Genomic DNA, 15,715 nt, shown 5'->3' with positions numbered 1-15,715 from the left:
TATTTACGAAAATACCACTGCGTTTTTTTAAGCTATTAGATCAGGATATGTGTCGCGTGCTGATTCGTTCGCATATTCCTTCCTGGGCACTTATTCGCACCTGAGTGCATCCATGTATGTATATATATATATATATATATATATATATATATATATATATATATATATATATATATATATATATATAAGGAAAACCATCGTTTTTTCAAAGACCCGACCCAAAAAACCGATCGATTTCCTCAAGTCGAGTATCGATCGGTACTTCAGTTTGAGATTGAACTGAACGGAACTGGTCCGGTTTGGTTTGAGTAACTCGAATTGAAATGCCCAGCCCTAATATATACTGTCAAATAGAAATGATACTTTAATTTTGCTGAAATGAAACTACATTATGTATACAAAGAAACTGAATAACATGTCTCACATATTGAGTGTATATTGTCAAATAAAACTGTAGTCATATCGAAATGATACTATAGTTGTGTTGTAATGAAACTACAGTGTATATAAAATGAAACTAAATAATAGTTTCATATATTTGAGTGTATATTGTCTAATGAAATCGTAGTTGAATTAGAATTATAATTTAGGTGTGTTGCAATATCACTACAATGTGTATAAAATGAAATTCAATAACATGTCTCACTATAATAATACTATTGTATGTATAATGTCGAATGAAACTGTGGTTGAAACAAAATGAAACAATAGGTATGCTGAAATGAAACTACAATGTATATAAAATGAAACTAAATATGTTATACAAGCAGAACTAATTACGCATAACGGGTACCATTTCTTTTCATTAAAAGAAACGATACCATTTTGAACCATTGTCCACAGTAAAATTTGCTCATAAAATTAGTGGTGAGTAAAATATCGGTTAATCGTCCGATAACCGTTAACCGATAGAAAAAATCAGTTATTGGTCGGTCACGATTATTACTTTAAAAATACTGTCAATTTTTTTATTTTTCAATTATTATACAATTATTGGGGGTCAGTTATCGGTTGGTGACCGATAATCTATATATAATATTTATCTAATCTAAAATCATAATAAGTCTCAATCAAAATTATATCCCTCATTTATGTCCATGTTTTAAATGCTAACCATTTTGTACATTGTGCTTTTAGAGTTGTACTATACAATTTTTTTTAGACAAAAGTACCATTACCGTTATAACTTCCGCTATCTTTTCCATTATTTTTACCATGCACATGCATCCACCATATCTTTTCTTATATTCTGTAATGATAACAATATTTGTAAGACATTATATATTCATTATATTTTAGATTAATATAATAAATAAATTTTATTTCACTTAAATTTTAATTAGTAAAAATTTGTTAGTTATTTTTAAAAATATAAATATTGGGCATATGTTTTTGCGCCATTGCACATAACAACATAGAAAAGACTAGTATATATTATATTATATATCTAAATAAATTGTACTATATAGATTTATAGACATTAAGCATTTAAGCGTCAGCCCATTCAGTCCATAGCTGATATCCCTGTAGCCCACCCCATAAGTCATCCATCGTTATGTTGTGCATCCGTATGCACCGTGCATGGTGCATACGGGTGCAAAAACGACGTCATTTTGACGTCTAACTTAAAAAAAAAAAAAAAAAAAATCAGAATTGCATAACTACACATCCATAAATTCATAACTATACATCCAAAATTACATAACTACACATCCATAATTTCATAACTATAAATTCAGAATTGCATAACTACACATCCATAACTTCATAATTATACATCCATAATTGCATAACTATACATCCAGAATTGCATAACTATAAAATCCAGAATTGCATAACTACACCATGCATAATTACACATCCATAATTTCATAACTATAAATCCAGAATTGTATACCTACACATTCATAATTTCATAACTATAAATCCAGAATTGTATACCTACACATTCATAATTTCATAACTAAAAATTCAGAATGAATGAACTAAAAAATGAACAACGTAATGTTGTTGCTGGGAATTGAAACTGATTTTTTTTAAGTAGGACGCGCGTTTTGATGCAAAAAGACGTCGTTTTTGCATCCGTATGCACTATGCATGGTGCATACGGATCCACATCATAATTTGTCATAACCTAATCCTAAAATCCCTAATCGACTTCACCCTTCTGACATAGGACATTCAGTCGTTCACATTCTTCGTAGTCCGTTCTCGTCTTTTGTTGAATTGCTAGACGCCGGTGACGTCTCTATGCCCAGTCGGCCGAGTCAGTCCACTACTCCAAACCTCTAGTCAGCTAGCGAGGTAAATTTGTGATTGGCAGTGTGTATTAATGATTTGAAGGACTTTCTGTTTGTATTAAACAAGTAATGGTCTTTGGGCATTGCCGCATTGGCACTGGGAGTGTACTAGTATCATTTGACATTTAATATTTTTATTTATTTTGACAGTATTGTATTTTGTATTTTGAATTTGGATTGACTTATTTTGTTTTAGGTCGGTTTTAACCGACCTGAACCGATCAAAACTGATCTACCGTTTCTTCACCCCTACATAAAATATTTGTCATTAAATAAACTACTCATAAAATATTTTGTCATTAAATAAACTACTCAACAAGTAAGTATGATTATTTTTTAAAAGAAAATCATTTATATGTGGAAATGGCCACTTTTCTTAAATAAAATAAAAATTAAAATGTCCTTATATAATACGGAGTAATAATGTTAATAATTTCTCTTTCTTTTCCATTTTCTCTCCCTATTGAATTCCAATTTATATGGAGGAGAATATGAATTGCAATTCTTAGGCATCTCAATAGTTGGGGATTTTACCCCAGATTTTTGTGGGCCACAACGTCCACCTCATCATCCACTATCTCACTCAATCACAAAATCTATTCTTCTCATTAGTTTTAAGTTTTTCACAACTTTTTGTGGACCCACTATTTTACTACTATATTTAATTATTTCTTTGTTTATCATCATTATAAAAATTATAATTACAATTATTATTTTTATTATATTTAAATTACACATATCCAAATTAAAATAAATTTACAATTATAAATTTTTAGAATTGATAATATTTTTACTACGTAAAAATTTAATAACAATATCCAACAGACAAAAGCTTAAAAAATAATAAAAATAAGTAACAAAAAAAAAAAAAAAAACCAAATAAGAAATAGCTGGCCGTTGGCCAGCTTAAAAACAAAAAACAAAAATAAAAAAATTCACATGCTTAAAAAAAAAAACAGAGCTTCAATTGAGCGCTCAAACAGATTGTCTCACTGGTCCGTGAATTGCGCTGAACTGTTTTCTTCTTTTCTCCTGCAAAATCTCATGTTTTGCAGGAGAAAGAACTCCTTAAAATTTAGACCTTCCATTAGCTCAAAATCTTGCTCCTAGTTTTTCACTATTCCAAAATCCTCTAAGATGTGCTATTGGGATGCCCTAACAACCCCAACCCTCTCTTTCCTCTCTCCTCTCTCCTCTCTCCTCCAACAAATCAATTTTTTCTTAAAATATGTGCAAAATCTCCCTATGGGGATGCCCTAAGAGCATCCACATCAGTGGATATTAGGGAGATAATGTCAGATGAACTATCTTGGGTGGGGATAATAACAAATGTGAGGTGGGGTTATTTGGGGAGATATTTGTCCTGCAAGTTAAGGGTTAATGTCAGAAAAAAAAAAAAAAAAAAAAAAAAAAACACTGGCTGTGCGCGTTTGTGCACAGCCATTGTCTACACGGGCGCGTGCAATGCACGCGCCCGTGTAGCGCGTTAGGCGCGACAGATTTTTATTCTTTTTTTTTTCTTTTTTTTTTTTCTCTCCCCTCCCACATTCTCTTTCCTAATCACTCTTACATTATCTCCCAAATCTCTCCAACTAATGTGGATGTTCTAAGTATAATATTCTATCCACTAGTTCACTATTTGGTCTATATGCAATTTTTCACGTCATTCAAAAAACAATTATCATTGCTTTTGTAATTTGACTAGCATTGAATTCACACTCTATTGTACATTTATCTTACCTTGTTGCTTGAAGTGAGTCAGCTTTAAGTATAATATTGGATCACTGTTTGGGTCTATATATAATTTTCTTCGCCATTCAAAAAATAATTGTTACTGCTTTTGGAGTTTTAAATGTAGTTGAACTCGTTGCATTGGTCTATATGTAATTTTCTTCGTCATTTCAAAAACAATTGTCACTTAGTTAAACTCGTTGCATGGTTACCCTTTTGTCAACACCGTCTTGGGCAAGCTAGTTGCATAGAGTTCACTATCCTTTTAGAGAAACTCGTCACATAGGGTGTAGCCGCCTCCTTGATTGAGGTATGGTTGCCCACTGGATTGAGTTTGTTATAAATGGTCTAATCATAATCAGTCCCTTAGTTGAGCTCACCGAATATAGTCTAGCCGCTCGCTCAATTGAGCCTCATGGCATAGTATCCAGCTGCAACAAGAAACCAACAACAATAAAAGTCGAACCCATAACCTTTTGACCCAAAGTCAAACGCAATAATCCACTGCACTTTGTGATCACTTTTGCACAAAAACATGAAATAAATTTATTGCCCACATGGGTAGCTCAATTGGTCATAGAGGTGAAACTTTGGAAGAATGACCAGGGATCGAGTCTCACTAGTAGCCTCTATGGTTCATGTTCAGTTGAGTCATGAGTCTCACCAGTAGCCTCTATGGTTCATGTTCAGTTGAGTCACCATGATTTACATCCTCCCAAATGCTTTGTCGGGCCTTTAGGGTTGGGGTTCTTCCTTTTGGAAGAATGAAATAAATTTACTTAAACAAAATAATAATACACCAAAAGTGAATAAATACTCCGCATATACAACAAATGCATTGTATTTTGTAATATACTTATAATCCATTTGGTAATTAGGAAAATTCTATTTTTTAATAATTTAAAATATGAAAAAGTTAGTATATTTAATGTAAATTTTGATTTGAGAAAGTTTGAAAATCAATAATAAATGTAATTCTTTGAAATTATAAAAAATAAATATAAGCTAGGGTTGATTCAATTCTTTTTTTTTTCGGTAAATACATTTTTTGAAAATTTAATTGAAAAGAAAATATGAATTTGACCATTTAACGAAATAATACATTCCATATAATTATTTTTCTTTAAAATAATTAATTGATGAAAAAAGTATCAAATGATCACTTAAGAAAAAAGTTTGGATGTTATTGAAATGAACATATTGATATTCTTTAAAAAGAAAATTATAAGCATTCTTATGCATAAGTAAAATAAAAAGCATTATAATTTATAATTACAATATTGCGTTAGAATTTATCGAATTAACGTGAATTTTGATAGAAGAACAGACCAATTAATGTGTCGACAAATACTTTTACATCATTTTCCATTCTCATAAATACACCACTGAGAAGTATACTTTTTGTAATAAATACAGAGTATTTGACAACAGAATCAGTCTACATCCTTTGACCAAAACTATAAGTCAAAGGTTGACTTTTGCTATTAGTTGCAACTCTTCAACATGACCACAGATTCTGATCTTCATCTTTTTTTTTTTTTTTTTTGTAATATTCCCACAAAATCAACTAATTTTTTTGAAAAGAGCCTGGGCGGCATTTATTGGAAATATGCTGAAATAGAGTCTGGCGGACCATTGTCCGAGTACATAGGTGCTGAATAATTAAAGGCCGAAGTGGCTAAAATATGTGCTAAACAATTATCCGATCAACTAATTATGTGACCTAGTATTTTAAAAGATATTACTTGTGTGCATAAATAAAGAGAAAATTGATCAATAATTATTCATAGAATTGACTATTTGCATACTTCAAAAATATATTAGAGTGTTTGATGATTAACGGTTAGCTGATACTTGATTGTGTTAGTTGTTTTGACAAGTTGGTAGTATTAGCGGTTTGTAAGAAGATGTTTGATAAATTAACTGTTTACTATTTGCGAGTAACCATTTCATGCCAAAAAAAAAAATTTATCCAAGTAGTTTTTTTTTTTTTAAAGGGAAAATGGTCAAATAGGCCCTCGAACTTTAGCTTAAAAGTCAATTAGGCCCCTAAATTTTTTAAAGGTTCAATTACACCCATCAACAATTCATTTAGGTGCAATGAAGCCCAAAAAAAAGTTAATGACCTGCTATCACAGGTCATTAGGGTTCAGGCCACCTTCCGGCAAATTTTTCGACAAAAAAAAAAGGTGACCAACAACCGACCCAGATTTGCTGAAAATTTCGCCAGTCACTTCTTTTGTCGAAAATTTCGTCGGTCACCTTTTTTTTTGCCAGAAAATTTGCCGGAAGGTGGTCTGAACCCTAATGACCTGTGATAGCAGGTAATTAATTTGTTTTTGGGCTTCATTGCACTTAAATGAATTCTTGATGGGTGTCTTTAAAAAAATTTAGGGGCCTAATTGACTTTTTAACCTAAAGTTTGAGGGTCTATTTGACCTTTTTTCACTTTTTAATTTTATTTTTTAACTTATGACATCAATAAGCTAAATCAACAAAACTATTTACTAAACACTAATTTTAGCTGTTTGACAACGTCAAACAATTAAAATTGATTAAATAAAACAAACGCTTATTGATAACTTTTTTTTTTAAAACACACTAATTATAAATTAAATGTGTAACTTTTACGAGTGAAGACAAAAATAATCATTTTTGTAAACAAATAACAATCAATAAACCAAGACTATGTGGTCTAATGGTACCCGGGTTGGACTTCCATTTGGAAGGTTACGAGTTCGAGCCTCAGTGGAGGCGTTATTGGTTCTTTGTGTTTCAGTAGGTTGAGAAGGTATATGAACAGATATTACAATGTAATAGGGCCAGTAACATAAAAAAAAATAAAAATCACACTCAACACACCTCATGGACTAAATCAACTCATCTCATTTTGACTTCCAACATAATCATACTATAATAAAAATAATAATAACGGACATATATATATATACTTGGGTCTATGAGCTTTGAAAGCTTCAAAGACAAAGTAAAGAAGCAAACGGAAGAATACAAAATTCACCGCGTTAATAAAGCGTCAATACCCATCGACATTCTCAGCCGTCCCGTGACCTCCTTCTATAAATACTCTACTTCTTATTTTCTCCTTATTTCTCCAACTCTCCATCAAAACGATTTTGCGAGAAGAAAACATCGACAGAGAAAATGAGAAACCGATCATCATCATCGGCGTCGCCGCCTCGTTATACATTTTACGATAGGCTATTCGCAGAAACGATCACGACCGTCGAACCGGTGATCAGGAAATGGGACGTTCAGGCCTCCGTCACCATCGCCAGAATATCGTACCTCTTCCGGGACAGTCCGGTGGAGGCGAAGCAGTTCCTCGGCTGCGTCGATGACTTGCAGCGCGTAATGGTGTTCGCCGTTGCGCATTCTTCGGATTCTGAGCTGCTGCTTGTTCGCGCGCAGACTTTGATGCAGATTGCCATGAAGCGGTTGCAGAAGGAGTTCTACACTATTCTGTCTGGGAACCGATATTTTCTCGATCTAGAAACTGTCTCGGCGAGGTCTTCCAGAGCGTCCTCGCAGTCAACTGTTTCAGATTCCGATGGCGATTCTCCATATCCGCAGGAAGGTGGAGAGGTTCTGGACAAAGTCGCCGGAATTTCAATCTCCGATCCTTCGGTTGCGGATTTGAAAGCCATTGCGACTTGTATGATTGGAGCCGGATATGGAAAGGAATGCGCGAAGGTGTATAACATAATCAGAAAATCAGTTATAGACGAGACGTTGTATCATCTTGGAATTGAGAAATTCAGTTCTTCTCAAATTCAAAAAATGGACTGGGAAGTACTGGAGAGGAAGATTTTGAATTGGCAGAGCGGTATCAGAATCGCGGTGAGAACTCTTTTCCTCGGTGAGAGAATTCTCTGCGATGAAGTCTTCTCGGCTTCCGATCACATCAGAGAATCGTGTTTCGCCAAAATCTCTAAAGACGGTGCTATCAATTTGTTCGATTTCCTTGAATCGGCGGCTAAATATAAGAAGACCTCGATCGAGAAGATGTTTCGCTATTTGGACCTTTACGAGGCGATTTCGGAACTCTCGCCGGAAATTCAATCGATTTTCAGCTTCGATTCTACTGCGGCGGTGAAGTCTCAGGCTGCAACGTCACTGTCGAAGTTAGGCGACGCCATTAGAGCAATGTTGTCGGAGTTTGATGTGGCGATACAGAAGGATTCCACAAAACCACCTCCAGGCGGCGCAATCCATCCACTGACTCGGTACGTGATGAACTTCCTCGTTTTCCTCGCCGATTACAGCGGCACCGTTTCCGAAATCATAGCAGACTGGCCGCTGTCGTCCCAATCTCCCTTACCGGAGTCGTACTTCTCGAGTCCGTCGTCCATGAACGACGATTCCGGCGCTTCAACCGTCTCCGCGAAGTTCGCGTGGCTCGTTCTCGTTCTCCTCTGCAAGCTAGACAGCAAGGCGCGACATTACCGAGACGTGCCGTTGTCTTACGTCTTCCTAGCCAACAACTTAAACTACGTCGTTTCCAAGGTCCGAAGCTCCAACCTAAGCCTCGTACTTGGATCTGATTGGATTTTCAAACAAGAAGTGAAGGTGAAACAGTTCATAGCAAACTATGAGAGATTGAGTTGATCAAAAGTTGAAATTCAATTGTTTATAATACAAATTAACAGTAGTCAGTAAATGAGTTAAGGAGGAATATGTAATATAATATTAGTGTACATTTTTATGATATTGTTAAAACAATTTTTTGTTTTCATTTTCATAAGTAAAGAAATCATGCATGGATAAATTGGGTGCTTTCCCCGTTTTTTTTTTTTTTTTTTTTTTTTTTTTTTTTTTTGAATATAATTTGTGGGCTAAAAAATGAACATTTTTTTTTTTTTTTTGTTGGGATACAACCGGAGGATGCCCGATATTACTAGCCCTATCACATGATTTAGTATTAAAATTACGTCGTCAGTAACAATCGTATTTATATCAATATTACTAGTATTTACGCCAGTGTGATACACGGGGACTGTATTTGTTATAATATATTAATAATAATTACATGAATATTTAATAATGTAAATTATACCAGTGAATATTTAATAATGTAAATTATACCAGTGAATATTATATAGTGTAATTGATGATTTTAGTTTAATCGATTATGTTTTATGATGTTATTATTGCTTTAGTTCAAGGAAATAATTACATTTCGGATTTGTATTAATTGGTCTCATTATCTTGTTGTGTAGTAACTCAGGTATAGAAATTATTTGCACGGAATATATATGTAATATGTAAATATCTAACAATTTTGTCATATTTTTGTAAGAATAATACATAATATAACTGCTTTATTTGAATTATACATTGTTGAAAACCCCTTTGTAGACTACTTGGAGTAATTTTTTTTGGCATCAAATGATTAATCGCGGATAGTAAACAATTAATTTATAATACTATCAACTGGTCAAAACAACTAACACAATTAGGTATCAGCTAATCATACCGTTAATCATCAAACACTCAAATATATTTTTGAAGTATATGCAAATAGTCATTTCTATGAATAATTATTGGTCAATTTTCTCTTTATTTATGCACACAAGGAAAGTGGATGTTCTGATAAAAAGTGAAAAGTAAATTGTCATCTATAAATCTACGACCCAAAATGTAATTAACTTGAAAATATAGACTAAAACTATAAGTCAAAGGTTGACTTTTACAATTTAGTTGCCACTCTTTACATGACCACAGATTCTGATATTCATCTTAAAAAAAAAAAAAAAAATTCCAACGAAGTCAATTAATTATGTGATCTAGTATTTTAGAATATATTACTTGTGTGCATAAATAAAGAGAAAATTGACCAATAATTAGTCACATAAATGACTATTTGCATACTTAAAAAATATATTTTGGTGTTTGATGATTAATTGTTAGCTGATCGTTAATTGAGTAAGTTGTTTTATCTAATTAGTAGTATCAGCGGTTTATAAAAAGATGTTTGATGAATTTACTATTTACTATCTGCGAGTAACCATCATCTGCCAAAAAAATTACTCTAAGTGGTATTTTTTTTAAATGTAGTTTATTGATATCGATAAGTTAAGTCAACAAAATTATTTGCATAACACTCATTTTAGTTATTTGCATAAAACCGGTTATTTGGCTAGTGAAGCTCAAAATCAAATAATGGCCTTAATCACACTTGAATCATGCATGGTCTAATTAGCTTTAAAAGAGAATCAAGGCAAGTTCTAGGGAAACAAAATTATGGAAGAAATCACACAATAGAAAGAAAATAAGACCGAAGTGTCAGTCAATGACTCAAAATCTCACAGGTTTATTGCTTACTTAATCTAGCCACTACACATCGAACAGGAAATGCTAACAAACTAATCACAACTTGCCAAACTATTTATTCAATCATGTCATGAATTCCAAGAAAGGAAAATATGATCATTTTTCAAAATAATACTTATTTAGCATAAAATACTAAGAAAATACAAGAAAGGAAAATATGATCATTTTTCAAAATAATACTTATTTAGCATAAAATACTAAGAAAATATTTGTGAAAATTTTGAAAAATTTTGACAAAAATCGTGACATAAGCAAACAAATAATAAAACTAAAACTAAATCTCATCCCCCACACTTATTACCAACATTGTCCCTAATGTTGAATAAAAACATGCAGAAAAGGATTATTAAATGAAAAATAACGATAAAAAAAAAAAAAGAATAGAACAAACCCCCCTTCTAGTTGTGCATATTATTCAAAGTAGCTGGAATCTTCAAGAAGTATGTCGGCAATATAATCAACTTGAGCCCCTTCATGGTAGGGTTTAAGCCGATGGCCATTCACCTTGAATATCTTAGAAGTCTGTAAACTTTGAATCTCTATCGCACCATGAGGAAAAATATTAGTGATAATAAATGGACCAACCCATCGAGAACGTAGCTTACCTGGGAATAGCCGAAGACGTGACTGGAAGAGTAGGACCTTTTGTCCAATTGAAAATTCCTTTCTCAAAAGCATCTTGTCATGAAATGCTTTTGTCTTTTCTTTGTAGATTCTTGAATTCTCGTAGGCCTCATTGCGAATCTCCTCCAACTCAGAAAGTTGCAACTTCCGGTGTAGGCCACTTTCATCAATGTTCATATTAAAGCTCTTGACAGCCCAATAAGCTTTGTGTTCCAACTCAACGGGGAGGTGACAAGCTTTTCCAAACACAATGCGATAAGGGGACATACCAATAGGTGTTTTGTATGCGGTTCTATACGCCCACAATGCATCATCTAATCGCAAACTCCAATCCTTCCTGTTTGGGTTGACTGTTTTCTCAAGGATTGACTTTACCTCTCGGTTGGATACCTCTGCTTGCCCGTTAGTCTGCGGGTGGTAGGCAGTTGACACCTTATGGGTGGCATGATACTTTTTAAGCAAAGCTTCGATGGTGCGATTACAAAAGTGAGTACCCTGATCACTTATTCGCCAAATTTGAAAAAGATGTTAGTTTTGATAAAATCTGCAACAGCTTTAGAGTCATCAGTCCTCACTGCTGGAAATTATCATTTTTCCGACCTCATTCCGACCACCCAAAAAAGTGGTCACAAAAAGTAATTTTTTTTCCTTTTTTCGTCCAAAGCTTGCACTAGTCCAAAAATGGTCTAAATTTTCGACCACCTTCTCTTAGTGGTCAGTAAATACCGACCACTATTAAAATGTAGTCGGAAAATTATTTCGAACTTGAAAATTTTAAAATTAATCTTTTTTTCCGACAACCATAAGTGGTAGAAAATAAATAAATAAATAAATATAAGCTCAGCTCCGCCATCCATTTAATTTCCTCCACTACTGCTACTTCGAACTATTCATCTCACTCGATCTCCATCCATCTCTCAGTCGACGCTGCCTCCTCCGCCGACGCTGCCCTCTCCTCCTCCGCCGATGCCACCTCTCCTAAGACGCCGACGCCGCCTCTCCTTTGACGCCGACGCTGCGAACCGCCGCGACCTACAGTAAACACCACCGCCATTCCGTCTCCACTAGCCACTAACCCTGCTAGCCTCTGCCACTGCTAGCCTCCACCACCCTGATAAGTCTCCTTTCGAATTTTTTGTTATTTATTTCTTCTCCTAATCCCTAAAATCAAACTTGACGGCTCAGATATGGACGGATTCGCTCTGTTTTCGCTCAAAAATATACTCGCCGGAAGAAGTAGAACCTGAGATTCAAGCTTATAGCCGGCATGCATCACCTGCCTAAAGTATTGTCACTCACATAATTGTGTGCCTACAGTGTGAAAAACATCTTAATTTTGTACTTGATCTCTTCTTGACTCCTTTAGTGTAAACTAAATGTCTTGATTGTTTCTATTTTGTCTCAGATTCCAGCACCAAAAAGATGTGATATTGTTAGGCAGATTGGTGATGCACTTAGAGCAAAACTTTACTACTTTGGCCGACTTGTTTCACTTGAAATGGGGAAAATACTACCCGAAAGAATTGGGGAGGTTCAAGTATGTATACTTTACTAATTAAGTCTGTGGTGTAACAAAAGAGTTTTATTCTTCTGCAAGAAATGAAACTATTCTTTGACTTGTTCTCCTGCCAACAATAATGTACAAGTTAATTCCATTTTCCCTGAGAATAATTGATGGTTGTCATTTCTAAATTACTTACTACTTGGGCCTATGTGCTAGTGCATAATCATCTTGGATCTTCCTTTTTTATTATCACATTTTTTCAAATGGCTATTACATATTAAATTGGCAATACTTAAATGCAAGTGATGATACTAATTACTGATTAGTTATATATTTTCTTTTAGCATTCATGCCAGAATGAATTAGTGATATAACTTTGAAAACAATTTAATCAGGAAATTATTGACATGTGTGACTTCGCTGTTGGTTTGAGCTGACAACTAAATGGATCAGTCATACCATTAGAACGTGAGTCCACTCTTCTTCACCTACTTATATATGATTTCTTTGTAAATGCTCTAGGAGTTATATTTGTGAGGATATCTTTCTTTTCCTTATTGTCTCTTCTCTAGATTAATTAGCTTTACTTGGTTTTAACTTATAAGATAAGGTAGAAGTGAATCAGATACAATCAGAAAATTTATGATATGGATATTGATATGTTGCTTCTTCTGGATTTTTGGGCTTCTTTGCAATGTTTTTTCAGAAGTTCAATTTAATTAGTTGTGTTTTTTTTTTTTTCAACAGGCCCTAATCATGTGATGTTGGAGGTGAAGTAGATAACAGACCATAATTTTGGTATTATGTTTTTTTTTTTCTATACTACACTTGATGTTCCTTGTCTATTCTTCATGGACAGGTGTGGAATCCTCTAGGGGTAGTTGGTGTTATTACAGCTTTTAACGAGAATTGAGATTTCTTGATGGTTTGCAATATAGTTTATCAGTTATAGAGTGTTGCTTTGTCATTTGTGAATTCACAAGAGTTTCTGAGAATGTTTCTCATTTGTTGTCTAAATGTGTTCTGAAGGAGCTTCCCTACCTTTGTAGGTTTTTGGTTGGTGAAGGGGCTCGAGCATGGGCAAACTCCAAAGGTGTTGTTTTACCAGAAACAATAACAGAAGCTGGTGAGGTATTATTCCCCTTTCCAGTAATGTCTATATGAACAGTGTCAAGTTTTTCTCCATACATGCTAACTTGGTTGTTACATAAAATGGAGCAAGTTAAAATCATATTCCTTCTGTTGTTGAGACTCTGACTTTTGACAGAGAGGACCAGAAACCTCTGGAAAAAATATAAAGGAATGCTTGATGGAGCCAAAGCTGTTAATGATGTTTCTTCCGCAACAACCAATTCTGTGAAAACGTGTGCAGTATCAGGTATAAAGCTGTCATTAATTTTTGAGGTTGTTTTGACTTAAGTGGAATATAATTCTGTGGAAACTTGTTTTGTATAAGGCTATAAGCCTATAATGTTATATTGTAATTCCAGTTTTATAAATGGATTTGCTGTTTAACAAATGAGTCTGAATGTTTTGCTCTATAAATAGAAGCTCAATTGTGTGACAAATCAAATGGAAGCCGAGATGGTGACCAGTCTTCCTCGCAAAATGCCCTAGATTAGAACTGCATTAGTGACTATCGGAGTTATTTGTGTCGACTCAGAAGGGCACATGGCATTTGGGGCTTCAAGTGGCGGTATTGTCCTGAAGGTGATGATTCCAAACTCACTACTTTTCTAGATCATATACAATTACACAGGATTCTGGTTTTACTCACTACTATGTCATACACTACCATTGTTAAATTGAACTATGGATCAAGGTCTGAAACTGAAGTATGCCAATGGTTCTTTGACTGAACATAGGTATTCAAACATCCACGCATTTGGTTTCTATAAATTTATGAATGGTAAACTCTGTATTTCATTTTCTTCATTAAATTCTTAGGAAGTCTTATCTGAATGGATACTTGACTTACCTATGCTGTCTTTTCGTGATTTACTTTAAATGATTTGACCTTGTCCTTGAAACAGTAAGGGCATTACATGCTTAGCTTTCAGTATGGATGGATCTCTGTTGGTGTCTAGATCAGATGATGGCACGATTCGAGTCTGGGATACTAAAAACCACAACATCACTCGCATTTTTAGGCATGGAAAAGGTATATATTTGATATTATAATATGATAGTAATAGCAAGCTCAATCAACTTTTTATTTTCAGATTTTAGGATTAAATTTAATATATTGTGGACACAAGTTTTAGGTATTCAATGAGCTCTAATGAACTGACTGAACTTGCTTTAGCCACTGCAAAAACCTCCTCAACTTGAGTTCCAAACTGGTTATAGGATTCATTGAGAAACTAGCATAAAACTGAGAGAGAAATTGGCCGGGTTTTCATTGGGACATGTGGGAATATAATTGTTCCATCATGCATTTGATATGAGCATCAGTTCTGAGAAGTTCACAATGACCAAATGATGAAGAATTGAGGGAGTTAGTTTATAATCTCTGAAACCTTTACAGGGCTCAAAAAGGAACATTAAAGCATTTAAACACTAGACTATAAGATCTTTTCCAATTTTGGTTCCTCTTTATTCAAATCATTTGCATATATTTTGACATCTATTTATTTATTTATTTTTATTGTTTTAAGTAGGAGTTATCCTGTGTTTTTAATGTCGTCATCAAGGGAACTTTAGTGATTGAAGGATAAATGATTTTTTTTAAATTTAAATTTCGGGTCTTATTTCATTAGCATATGAAGGCTCTCTCTTTGGTGTTTGCTACTATTGCTTTACTTCTATCTGTTTTATCTTACATTTTTTATCAGTTTATCCTTGGTAACCATAATTTAGTCCCTTCATAGTAGTTGAAATGCATACACTACCATTGTTAAATTGAACTATGGATCAAGGTCTGAAACTGAAGTATGTCATTTCCATGTCTGAAATGCATTTCTAATGTTGAAGTTCTCCTTTATTCTAACTTCATGTCTTATTTATATATGTTGTCTAAATCTTTAATTCAATTCTGTTGCTTCAGAAGATTTTCTTGATAGTTTCTGATGAAACTTTGGGCTTTTGCAGAACAACTCAATATATGCATGGGATGGTCTTGTTAAGCTGCACCATTCTGTTATGCAGAAGAAGCTGCAGTGGCAGAAGGAGAAGATGGGAGATGGAACTCACTTATGTACTTCAT

At 33.9% G+C, this 15,715-nt stretch overlaps 1 protein-coding gene and 1 long non-coding RNA gene across 5 annotated transcripts; both read left to right on the top strand.

Annotated features, from left to right (window-relative positions):
- The first annotated feature begins 7,136 nt into the window (after nucleotides 1-7,136).
- On the top strand, nucleotides 7,137-8,752 carry LOC109163227 (exocyst complex component EXO70B1-like). The gene has a single exon (XM_019311991.1). It carries the CDS (start codon nucleotides 7,194-7,196, stop codon nucleotides 8,655-8,657), a length of 1,464 nt encoding a protein of 487 aa, XP_019167536.1. The 5' UTR covers nucleotides 7,137-7,193; the 3' UTR covers nucleotides 8,658-8,752.
- Nucleotides 8,753-12,221: 3,469 nt separating this feature from the next.
- Nucleotides 12,222-13,451, top strand: LOC109163228. 4 transcript variants are annotated; one of them, XR_002051222.1, is made up of 5 exons: nucleotides 12,222-12,291; nucleotides 12,412-12,543; nucleotides 12,906-12,978; nucleotides 13,258-13,280; nucleotides 13,370-13,445. It is a non-coding gene; the product is annotated as an uncharacterized LOC109163228 (long non-coding RNA). The 4 variants fall into 4 exon arrangements; XR_002051223.1 differs by having other exon boundaries at nucleotides 13,258-13,285; XR_002051221.1 differs by lacking the exon at nucleotides 13,258-13,280 and having other exon boundaries at nucleotides 13,370-13,451.
- Nucleotides 13,452-15,715: the final 2,264 nt, after the last annotated feature.

This window comes from Ipomoea nil, unplaced genomic scaffold (assembly GCF_001879475.1).
Source record: "Ipomoea nil cultivar Tokyo-kokei standard unplaced genomic scaffold, Asagao_1.1 scaffold3016, whole genome shotgun sequence".
Classification (NCBI taxonomy): domain Eukaryota; kingdom Viridiplantae; phylum Streptophyta; class Magnoliopsida; order Solanales; family Convolvulaceae; genus Ipomoea; species Ipomoea nil.
The sequence above is the reverse complement of the archived record's forward strand: the minus strand, read 5'-3'. Positions and strand labels throughout refer to the sequence as shown.

Coding starts and splice junctions, on each gene's coding strand:
- LOC109163227 (XM_019311991.1), top strand. CDS start 7,194: ATGAGAAACCGATCATCATCATCGGCGTCGCCGCCTCGTTATACATTT.